The sequence below is a fragment of the Macaca fascicularis genome, chromosome 4 (assembly GCF_037993035.2).
Source record: "Macaca fascicularis isolate 582-1 chromosome 4, T2T-MFA8v1.1".
Classification (NCBI taxonomy): Eukaryota; Metazoa; Chordata; class Mammalia; order Primates; family Cercopithecidae; genus Macaca; species Macaca fascicularis.
Genome location: NC_088378.1, coordinates 160,200,997 through 160,213,277, shown reverse-complemented (window position 1 = coordinate 160,213,277; position 12,281 = coordinate 160,200,997). Strand labels below are relative to the sequence as shown.

At 42.5% G+C, this 12,281-nt stretch overlaps 1 protein-coding gene across 13 annotated transcripts in view; it reads left to right on the top strand.

Annotated features, from left to right (window-relative positions):
• PHACTR1 (phosphatase and actin regulator 1) overlaps nt 1-12,281 on the top strand; it is a 580,504-nt gene that overhangs the window by 28,640 nt on the left and 539,583 nt on the right. For all 13 annotated transcript variants that reach the window (XM_065544413.2, XM_005554017.5, XM_065544412.2 and 10 more), the window contains one exon: nt 8,292-8,438. In XM_065544413.2, coding sequence (XP_065400485.1) covers nt 8,292-8,438 — 147 coding nt within the window. The remainder of the gene's footprint in view (nt 1-8,291; nt 8,439-12,281) is intronic.

The window sequence follows — 12,281 nt, the reverse complement described above, 5'->3', positions numbered from 1 at the left end:
GGCGTGGGACCCTCCCGGCCAGGTGTGGGATATGATCTCAGGTGTGCCTGAGACACAGGTGTGCCTGTTTGCTTCAAGCGCAGTATTGGGGTGGGAGTTACCCGATTTTCCAGGTGTTGTGTGTCTCAGTTCCCCTGGCTAGGAAAAGGGATTCCCTTCCCCCTTGCGCTTCCCAGGTGAGGCGATGCCTCGCCCTGCTTCAGCTCTCGCTGGTCGGGCTGCAGCAGGTGACCAGCACCGATCGTCCGGCACTCCCCAGTGAGATGAACCCAGTACCTCAGTTGAAAATGCAGAAATCACCAGTCTTCTGTGTCGCTCGCGCTGGGAGTTGGAGACTGGAGCTGTTCCTATTCGGCCATCTTGCTCCGCCCCTCCTCCTATTCGGCCATCTTGCTCCGCCCCTCCCAGAAGTTCTTAATTTTAATGGCATTGGCATGTCTATCTAGTCTTTTGTGATTAGTGATTTTTATGCCCTGCTTAAAAATTTTTTGAAGGTCATGAAAATATTCTTTTATGAAAAATTTTTCTTTTAGAAATGTTATTATTAACCTTTCATATTTAAGTCCATGATCCATGTGGAATTTAGTTTTGTGTGAGGCAGGGATCAAGGTTTATTTTCTTCCATCATATATATACTTGTGTAACCACAAACTACTTCTTGAAAAGTCCATCCTTTCCCCATGATCTTGTAGTGGAACCCTCGTCATAGTCAAGCGACTGTTCATATCTAGGTCTGTTTGTAGATTCTGTATGCTCTTCTGTTGATCTATTTATCTTACTTTCTTTTTGTGTTCTATGTCTTTATAATAAGTCTTGATATCTCCTACTGTAATCCTCCAACTTTATTCTTATTTGTCAAGATTCTGCTGGTCTTCTCCCTCTGCATTTTCATATACATGTTAGAATCCGCTTGTTAAATTCCAAAAGAAAAAAAAAAAAGAAACCCCATTGAGATTTCGATTGGAATTACACTGAACCCATGGGTCAATTTGACAAGATTGATGCCTTGATCATATTGTGTCTTTCAATCCATGAGCACGATTATTGCATATTATCTCACTTTTCACTTACTCAGGTCTTCTTAATTTTTTCAGTAATGTTTTATAGTTTTTCATGCAGAGGACTTGCTCATCTTTTTAAAAATTTATTGATAGATATTTGATGGTTTTGATGCTATTGTAAATGGTACTTTAATTTTTTCATTTTCTAATTTTGTTAATATATAGAAAAAAATGATTTTGGGGTAGATTTTTTGTCTGTTTTTATAAAGCGAAAGCAAGTTTGTTAAGAAAGCAAAGGAATAAAGGAATGGCTACTCTATCGGCAGAGGCATGAGCCACTCAGTTGCTTATACTTACTGTTACTTCCTGATTACATGCTAAACAATGGGTGGATTATTCACGTGTTTTTGGAGAAAGGGGGAGGGAGGTTCCCAGAGCTTAGGGCTCCTCTTCTCCTTTTTAGACCATATAGGGTGACTTCTGGATGTTGGTATGGCATGTGTAAACTGTCATGGCTCTGATGGGAGTGTCTTTTAGCATGCTAATTCATTATAATTAGTGTATAATGAGCAGTGAGGACGACCAGAGGTCAATCTGGTTGCCACCCTGGTTTCGGTGGGTTCTGGCTGACGTCTTTACCACAACCTGTTTTATCAGCAAGGTCTTTGTGACCTGTATCTTGTACCAGCTTCATATCTCTTCCTGTGACTTAGAATGCCTAACTTTCTGGGAATGCAGCGTGGTAGGTCTCAGCCTTATTTTACCCAGCCCTTATTCAAGAAGGATTCGCTCTGGTTCAAATGCCTCTGACATTCCCCCCTCCCTTTTTACAAGGGAACCCTTAATCCTAAGGGTTGCAGAAGGACAAAGATCCAGCTTCCATAACTTCTTCAGGTTGAATTGGGGTGGTGATATTCTTAATTATTAGGGTCTCTAGTACTCAGGGTAGAGAGGAGCACAGTTAGAAAGCATACACATGGCAAGGGCCATTCATAACTCTCAGATCTGACAAAAGATGATATTTGGAAGAAGAATAAGTGTTCAGTTTAATACAATATTCAGTAAGCTTATCCTGCATTCCTACACAAAGAGTACAACAGCAAATATATTCCACAACAGTAAAGGAAAATTATTCCAAATAAACTAAATAAGAAGGCTTTCCATGAACTGGGCAATTGTTGGAACCAACCTGATATGGAGTCACTAGCTGATTCCAATATGTGCCCAGAATTAGAGTATTGATCCAGATTGTTACATTACCCATCCCTTTTGTTTCTTCTGAGCAGCACCCAGAGATCACTGGTTAGTTCACAAGAATAAGCAGGGTTAGTCTAAATTGCAGGGGGAAAAAAATGTAAAAACAACTGATGAGACTAGAATCTAATAACAGGTGAACCATAGTTCTTGAAACATAATTTTTCTCTCTCCAGTCTCCCACTTTTGCTAAAGACAAATCATGATAGAACCAATTTGTTTGCCAAAGTAAATCTTAGTCTTATACTTGCCCTGATTATTTGTATGAAGTGCAGCAAGAATAATTACTTTTCACAAAGGCTTTTAAATTGACTTTGATGGAACTTTATTCCATAAAGAAACTCAGATAAGAGTTTTCTAAAGTCGAGTCCAGCCATGGCTTTGTACCATTAAATATCTATATGATTCCTCTCTTCTTGAGGTCCCTAGAAAACCTGGGGCTGCTAGGCCTGTCAGAAAGTGTTATTCTTTACTTACCACAAGTCAGGAGCCCTGTACAGGTACTATGTAGACAAGGTATGAGGCCAGTTTTCCCAAGGGGCTTTTATTGGCTCTATAAGTCGAATTTGCTTCCTTAAAGGGAACCACGCCATTCCCATCAAAGCCTTGGTAAAATAACCAGTTTCTCCAATTGTGTCCTGTTGCAAAAGAAAGCAGATTTTTATTGCACTTATGCAAACAACTATATTGCCGTAAGTTAAGAATATTCACAAATAGTTTCTAAATTTTGGAGAAATCAGGAAGAGAGAAAGAAATGTACTCCAAATTTCATTCACAGGAATATACTTTACTCAATTGTTAAAAGCTGTCAATAAAAGAAAAGTTTCCTTGATTCCAAAATCAGCCAATCAGTGCTGCAATCTATTTCCTTCGGGTCTGGAGTCTTCTCAATATCATCCCTTCATGGTTCATAAGGAAGATGTTACCAGAAAGGGGTCCCGATCCAGACCCCAAGAGAGGGTTCTTGGATTTCACCCAAGAAAGAATTTGAGGCAAATCCATAAAGTAAAAACAAGTTTATTAAGAATCCAAAGGAATAAAAGAATGGCTACTCTGTAGGCAGAGCAGCAAAAATATGATGTTGTAAGCTGATATTATATCAATGACATTGTGAAAATTGCTTATTTCTAACAGTCTGTGGATTCTTATGAATTCTATAGGTATAAAATCATAACATAAATGACTAATAACAATTTTATTCTTGCCTTCCAATCATTATATCTCTAATTTTTTTTTACTTGCCTTACTTCTCTGGCGAGGACCTCCAGTATAATGTTAAATAGAAGTGGTGAGAGTGGATAGAGTTGAGAGTCTTTTGAAAATCTAGGTACACAGGTCCCATCTCCTCAAATTCTGATACAGTAGGTTCAGATTGGGGGCCTGCAAAATGGACATTTTAACAAGTATTCAAGTGATTCTGATGTAGGTGTGTCCTAGAAACACACTTTGAGTAATATTTTTAAAGGGTAAGCTTTACTCACTTGAAAATTTTTCTTAATGGGGATGGAATATCACATCCTTCTTTCTCCCTCCCCTTCTCACCTCCATCCTCTTCCACAGCAGATGTGTATGAAGTGTAATTTTCCTGAGCACTCTTTTGGGCTGCTGCTTTTTCTTTGGCTGTAGTTCTGGATTTAACATACATTTAAGAGTCTACAGTGTTAAAATGTTGACTGGTTTTAGGAAAACAAAAAGAGAAAATGCCTTCTTCCCAAGTCAGGAGTCATATTTAGAAAGAAGCAATCATGGGTGGTGGTGCAGGGTTGGGGGGGGGCATAAAAACTACATTTGGAAGTCATTGAGGTTACAGTTGAATTCAATGCTTCTGTACAGACACCTAGATCCACATAGGCACACATATAAACAATCATGTGGGTGTTGCCACATGATGGAAACAGCATGAGGGGGAAAAATAGATTCTAAAGGATGCAGAGTTACATAAAATAGACTTAAAAAATAGGAAATCACCTGGGTAGAAGTATGGATGCCATGTGGTTTTCTAAATATAATTCATTACAAAGGACTGATGTATTTTCTTAGATTAAGAGACAAAATACACCACAGATATTTATGGAAAGCAAAGATACAAGAATAGCTACAAATAATACTAGAGTATTGGAGTTAGGCAGTGCCTTTAAGATCATGATATCTGACTCTTGCATTTTTATAGTGGAGGTGAATGGGACCCATGCTGGTAGAGTGACTTGCCCAGTGTCACTTGGGTGGGGTAGTAGTACTACTGGCAGTGGCACCTACCATCTTGATGCCTGCCCCTAGGGCTCTTCCACTGATGTCATGCAGCCAGATGTTTTATGATAAGAGGTCATGAATATGAAAGGAGTGCCAGAGATTAAAGAATGTGGAAATATTGGGACAACCCCTTAAAAGTGAGTCCTTTGTATAGGCTAGCAGGGGATGCATAAAAAGGGACTGACTGACTCTGTGTGGAACTGTTATGAAGACTAAGGAAGGGTATGAGAAGAGAAAGGCAAAGTAAAAAGAGAATAGAAAAAATTAGATGAAAGACAAAGAAAAAGAAAGTAAATCACACAAGTCAAGAAATGGAAGATAACAATTAGAAATAAAAATGTGATAAAAAAATTTCAAGACTGGACACAATGGTTCAGGCCTGTGATGCCAACACTTTGGGAGGCTGAGTTGGGTGGATTGCTGGAAACCAGGAGTTTGAGACCAGCTAGGTCAACATGGCGAAACTCTGTCTCTACAGAAATTACAAAAATTAGCCAGGCTAGATGGTGGCATGTAGCTGTGGTCCCAGCTACTTAGGAGGTTGAGGTGGAAGGATTGCTTGAGCCTGGGGAGGTGGAGGCTGCAGTGAGTTGAGATTGCATTACTGCACTCCAACTTGGGTGACAGAGCGAGGGCCTGTCTCAAAAAGAACACGGAGATAAATGTAGTATTTCTATGCCCATTTTTGTCAAAAGTTTAGCTATCTGGAATTATTTCAATATAAAATAGCCTATAATGAAATAATACAAAGGTGCATTTAAACTCCTTTGAAGAAGGATAAACCTAAAGTGGTAGCAATATTAAGTTGCTAATCCTCTAAAATGTTAAATGAATAAGAAACAGAAATTCAAAGATGTACTTCTCTGAAATGGTAGAGCTAAGTGTAGATATTTCTCCAGATGACTTTATCATTTTTCCAGAGACAAGGCTGATGAATGAGAGTACAAAAGAATGGGGAATTCCAAATTCTGAACAATCAAATAGATTGCATTAATTCACAGGAGGCACCATTTATACAGGATTTAGAATTATTTCCTTACATTTTATACTTCCTTAAGAACCTGAACCTGATTGTAACCAATAGATTGGTTTACAGCCTGTTAGTCCTTTAACAGTATTAATGTTCATAATTCATTTGATGAGCCATGGGACTCTGTTGCACCTCTTGGAAGAGGAGGGCTTCACTTAAAAACTATGTTTAACAGTGATAAATGGGACATAATAATGAGGTATATGTCATAAAAAAGTGAATCTGAAAGGTGGCTAATCAGTCAAATATATATACTTAGCAAACCCAAATACTAGTTAAGGGCACAGGATTTGAAATCAGGCATACATGGATTTGGCCCCCAGTTCAGCCACTCATTAGTTATGAGTACTCACAACCCGCCTTCGCTTCTTTTTCTTCTCCTTCTTCTCTCCCTCCCTCTCTTCCTTTACTTTATTCAAAAATAGCTGTTGGCCAGCTGTGGTGGTTCATGCTTGTATTCCCACCACTTCGAGAGACCCAGGCAGGAGGAGACTTTGAGGCCAAGGATGTGAGATCAACCTGGACAACATATTGAGACCGCATCTTTACAAAAAAATATATATATATATTAGTTGCGCATGGTGGTGCACGCCTATAATCCTAGCTACTCAGGAGGCTTGGGTGGGAGGACTGCTTGAGCCCAAGGAGGTCACGGCTGTAGTCAGTTAAGGTCATGCCACTGCACTCCAGCTTGGGAGACAGAGAGAGACCTTGTCTCAAAACAAACAAACAAACAAAACTGCTGCACATTTCATTACTATATGGTGGGTTCATGCCATAAACTAATGAGCTAGTCACTTCACATTTCTGAGAGAGAACAGGAAATGATTATAGGTAAGAAATTTGTGGTGTGTCACTTAAGCTAAGGTGCAGATGCAAAAATGAGCCAGCTTTGTTGGGGTGGCTCCAAGCAGAGTGGAGGTAAATAATGGGAGATAAGGATGGGAAAGAAAGGTTGTAGAGGGCCCTGAATGCCAGAATAAGCAGTTTCAGATTAACACAGAGAACTGGCCAACAATTAGAAATCAGATTAGGGAGATAGCCTAGCAAAGGATGGGATTATTTCAAGAATGATGGATTACTAAGTATTTCAGAGAAGCCAAGAAATAATTAGTTTTGACTATTAGGACATTGATGGAAGGCTTTTAAAATAACTTTGGTTGCGTGGTGAGGAAAGAAACCAATGATGGGGATGAAAGGACGAGATTGGAGTGTAAACACAGAGACTGATGGCCAAGAGTTCCATGGGAAGGTTAAACAGAACGGGAAGGAAACAGTATGGTACAGACAGAGGAAGCAGCAAGGCCAAAGGCAGGTATATTTTTCCTAAAATGAGTAGTTACTGTGTATGTGTGAAGGTAAAAGATCAATGAAGAGAGAAGAAGATTCTAGAATGAGAAAAGGCAAGTGGAGAATTAGAACTGACCGCTGAAGTAGAGAGGGAGGGCTTGCACACTCAGATCAGCACTTCCGCCGAGTCCACACTGAGATGCCCTTTGTAGCAGGGAGGGAACCAAGGTAAGATTTATCTGTGTACTCCAGGTGGGCACTTACTAGATAGAAGAGTGGCAAACTCCGGCCACAAAAAGACTAAGTACTTAACAGCTGCAGAAAGACAAACATGAAAGGTTTAGCCCATCAATAGGTTCAGCAGGAGCATCAAACCATTCTTATTCACACCCTAGAAACCTTTCTAGGTTCTTCTGCTGTGTTACAGGGAGGGTTGCAGGTGGTAGTGCAGGCATTCAAAGAAATGTAAAGTCCCCTTGATCACCTCTCCTGCAGAAACAATGGTGCCAGGTTGTAGAGGTTACAAGTCCAACCCAAACACTATTATTTGTGCTCTAAGTGACCAAATAAAGAGGAATGCGGTTAAAATGAATGGGTACTCATGTAGAGATAAACACATCCCAGTGTTAGTGGTTAGAAAAGGCCACTCAATTCTGCATACATATGCCTACTCTACATTCAAAATACCAACTCTAGAAACATTACTGCCAAACTGCTCCCAAACTTGTAGACAATTTTCCTCCATTCCCCACCTCTAAGTTGTAAGGGGGCAGATAAGAAAACTTCTGAGGATTTCAGAAGTAGTTCTATCTTTATTTGAGCTCCTGGCTGGGAGTAAGGGAGTAGAGAGGGCTGGGCTGGGCACAATGCCCTCCTCCATGACCAGCGGGACCAGGGTTTGCACCCCAGGAGTGGTAACTCCACGCAGGAAGCTGGGACTGCTGGCGCGGCCCGCTCACATAGAGCAGCCTCTGGGCGAAGGAGACTGTAGTGTGCACTTGGACAGAGTAAGCGCGTTTGGCGGGAGAGGGCACAGTGCTGACTGGGCATCTCTGCGTTGGAGTCGTCCCTTTCGCATGAGCTTATCTGTGCCAAGGGCTGGAAACTGGGGCTGCAGGCGGGAGGCGGGGTGTCAGCCTAGAGCACTGGCCCCTTGGCCCTGTGGCTGGGAGAGGAGTCTGGGGGAGCCCCGGGCGCCAGCCAGGGACAGCCTGATCTCTGCTCCAGTCCACAGATCCTTAACGGATTTTCTTTCTCTCCCTTCACCCCTTTCTCTCCTTTGCTCTCTTTCTTTCTCTCTCCCTCTTTTTTCCCCCTTTTTCCCTCTCTTTCCCACTCCCTCCCCACTCCTTCCCTTCCTCTCCCCTCCCCCTTCCCCTCCCCCTCCCCCGTGTGCGAGCCTCTTCCTCTCCCCTCCTCCCCCTTCCGCCTCTCTCCCTCTCCCTCCGTCTCCTTCTCCCTCTCAGCTCGCCGGGCGACCCTGCTCCTGCCTCCCACATTAATGGCGGCATCCTCGGAGGATGATATAGACCGGCGGCCCATCCGGAGAGTGCGCTCCAAGAGCGACACGCCGTACCTCGCGGAGGCCAGGATCTCCTTTAACCTGGGGGCAGGTAAGGAAGCCCCTGGCGCCGCGCCCCCGCCCCCGCCCTGCTCCCTCCCTCCCCGGCTGCTGCGCCCCCGCCCCTCCCGGGCGCCCTCCCCGCCGCCCCCCGCAGTCGGGCGCTCAGCACTCGCGCTCTTTGTGTCTCCGGTGCGCGGAGGGCGTGTGTGTGAGCTGCGAGGTGGGGGAGGGCGGCGCGTGCAGCCCCGCATCCGCCCGAGTCCCACGCGGGCTTCCCCGGCACTGGGAGGAGGAAGTGCTGTCAGTGACCACAGTGATCCCGGGAATAACCCGGAGCCCGGGCCGCGCGCCCGAGCGCAGGCTGTGGGCGCGGGGTCTGGCGAGGCTCGCCGGGCGAGGTTGGCTGGCGCGGCTACTACGGGGTGGAACTTGTTGGTGACATTCAGACTCTGTTGGCTTTGACGGGTTGACGCCGCCGTTGCGGTGTTGGAGTGGGGAGAGGGGGCGGGGCTGGCCGCCAGGAACGGAACCTTTTCCTTGCACCGGGCAGCTGGGAAGCTACCGTGCTGGTCACAATAGCATGGTCTGGAGAATGCACGTTAGGTGACTTGATGCTGTCCCTGGAACTGGTGCCCAAAGTGGCCCAGATCGAATTAAGTGAAAAGGGTAACTGAGGTACATGAAGGAGAGACGAAATGAGAAAGGAAGATAGGGAGGAAAGGAAGGAAACACGGAGGAAAGGTAGTGGGGTGCCAGGGAAGAAAAGAAGGAAGGAAGGAAGGAAGGAAGGAAGGAAGGAAGGAAACAAGGAAGGAAACAAGGAAGGAAGGAGGGAAGGAGGGAAGGAAAGCAACAAAAGGAGGACTGAGGGATTCAGAGTCAAAAAATGCCTCAGTTGAGTCCACTGAAGGTTACTCAATGAGAAAAGCCCAGAATCTACTGTTCCCTCTGCTGCTGCTGCTGCTCCCAACTCGCCTCTAGAGTGCCTTACTCCTGTGTGGTCACTATCACTGGGAAGAAGTTGCTCACCACTAACTTCAGAGCTCTGCCTTTTCTGAATGAATCCTAAGCTTCCGTCCTAGTTTGTTTTCTCTTCCTCTCCAAGGTCCCTTATTATTCTAGCAACTACGATAAAAGTGAGGGCATTTTCCTGAAGACTACTTTTCACAATAAGTTTAAAAAGCAGATGATACTTTTTGCTTTAGGAAACTGAACTCTTGGAAATGGGACTAAATCGAACAAAATGTGTGTGTGTGTGTGCATGGTGCATGTGTTGGAGCAAAGAGAACCTTCAGATGATGGGTATTTTATGCCCTGTTGAGAAGTTTCAACAAAAGAGAAAACTGCAGAGAAAAACAAGATGCACTGACTAAGCAACCATACCCTATGGCTGGAAGAATGGTAACTGAATGTACCAAAGTGACCAACTGCCTTGGAATATAATTTTCCTGTCTTGATGATTTGTTGTTTTAATCATGTATATCTTGTCACTTCTCAAATGTTTGCCTCTGGCTTTGGAGCTGAAGACAAGACAAGTTTACTTAGGAAGCTTTGGCATTTTCTATGGCATGCTGTATTACTCCATGGTTCCCACTTTGGAACAGTTAATCCCCTACTTCTGTGTTCCAGATTCAGCATATGGTTGTGAGGGGTCTTACAAAGGACCGATACAAGTTTCTTTTAGGAGCAAGATTGTTTTCCCAACCCAGTGATATTGGAAATTAGTCTATTAATCCCTTTGCTTAGCCCAGGAGGAATAGAGCCAAAGCAGCATTTAGTAAAGGTTATTTACCTTCTACTAGTACTTTTCTAACAAAACAATAAAATAAAGCGCTAAACAAGAGTTTCAAGTTTCAGCTACTACTCAATTACATTGAGCCACTTTGTCACCAGGTTAAACCTAGTGACTTGCAATCTTTTATTCTGGTTAAATTGCCCTGGAGTCCAGTTTAAAGATTGGCTCAGACAGGACTTATCTCTATTTCATCTGGAAATAAATAAGCGAGACAAGCACTCAGTCCCTTCTATATGTCCCTTAAAATACTCCTAAAGTGGCAAGAAAGACACCAGTAAGAGAAATGCAGAGATGATATTGTTAAAGGAGGAAGGGCGTTAGCAGCCTGCTCTGTACTGCCGTCAGGGGAGCTGTCCTCCCTTGGTGGTGCTGAAGCGAGACAGAGCAGTGACTGTAAGGTGGACAGTGGAGGGATGGGTACTCTTTCCCTGCTGTGATGGAATTCCAAAGAAAATGCATAAGATCTGGCTACCAAAAACTTTCTCATCCCTCTCTACCTACATTTGCTGCCTATTTGCTATGCATCACGCCTACTGCTCCGCTGCTCAAATCGGGCGTTTATGCTCTAATTTTGCACAAACTGCTCACTCTTGGGGCTTTGTTTATTTTCCAGCTGGTTTTTGGTTGCTTCCCTAACAAAGTAAGATCCACTCGCAGAAGTGCCTTTCCCCTGCATTTAAGAGTAATTGTAACCCCTGGTTTTAAAAGCAAACAGCCTTGTTTATCTCCTTAAGCAGCAAGTTGTAATTAAACTATTAGCGTTGTTATCAGCATTGCTGAACAGAGAAGCATGCACACTCCCAGTAAATTACATAATCTGGGCATAGAGATAATTTTGTTTATGTCTTAACCACAATTTATGAACACTTAAGCAAGGAAGCAGTCCTGTGCCCTTTCTTTCCACTCCTCTCCTGCCCCCAACCAGTTACTTATTGTTTATTCTTTCCAGATTAATGTTTTATTGGCTTAAACTATTTATGTTTAATATTTGCTTTCCCACGCCACTAATTATACATAAACCCATGTTTGATATTTTAGATGTTTAGCAATGCTTCAAGGAAATACATATACATACATTCATTTTACTTGGCTATCATGAAATCATTAAACTAATCTGTCCAGTTGCCAAATAAAGTGGACTGGGTATTTTGAATACTAATTAAGCACTTAAGCATTTTTCAGCTACACCCTATCTCCAACAGTACTTAATAATATCATTTCAGAAATAATACCACAGCTTGAGTGAAGGATATACTTCTTCACCTACAGTGGCAAGTCAGTCAAAGAATAGCACCAAAATGTGGGTCTTTCATCAATGTATGAAGATGTTAATTTCAAGTTTCAGCTAAAATTGAGAGCATAGAGAACAGAAACTTTCTGAACCATGACTTATTTTTCTAAGAGTCCCTTTTCTAGGTTTTTAGCTTCTGTTCAGCATTTAGTAGACACAGACATGGATAGATGATTGTTTGAAGATGGTATGAATGCAAAAGAAATTAAGTCAATATATCTGTTGAAGGTTACCCAGACACATCAAAGATTAAAACATTCAAAAAGGGATTTTTTCCCCTAAGGAATTCAAATGTGTTAAAAGGACATCCTGGAACAGAAGAGTCTGTTCGCACTATTAGTAGCAAGTGTTTCTAATTGTATTCTCACTTAGAATGAACAACACTGACATTTATCTTGTAAGAGTGTAGCCTGCCTTATGAAGTCATTCATTCACTGCATTGCAGTCAGTGCAATGAAGAGTTGCAGCTCATCTGGCAAGTACTTTCCCATGAGGGTAGTGTATTCTATTTATCTTTATATTGACAGTATATGGAGGTTTAACTGATACATAGAAGTTGCTGAAACTGAAACACTCTATAATTACACGCTAAAGTGAATGAAAGTGTTATAGTAAGCAGAAAAATTAAGCACTTCTTATATTTCTTAAATGGATGTCAACAGAAGGAAAGCAAGTCATCCTGATGATTTAGAATAGTTTAAAACACAAAACCAGTATTAGACACTATTGAGAAAAATGTGTCCTTTTCTAATCATAAGGAGGTTTAACTTCTGTTGATATATCAGAATTGCTTTGTATGGGGGAGA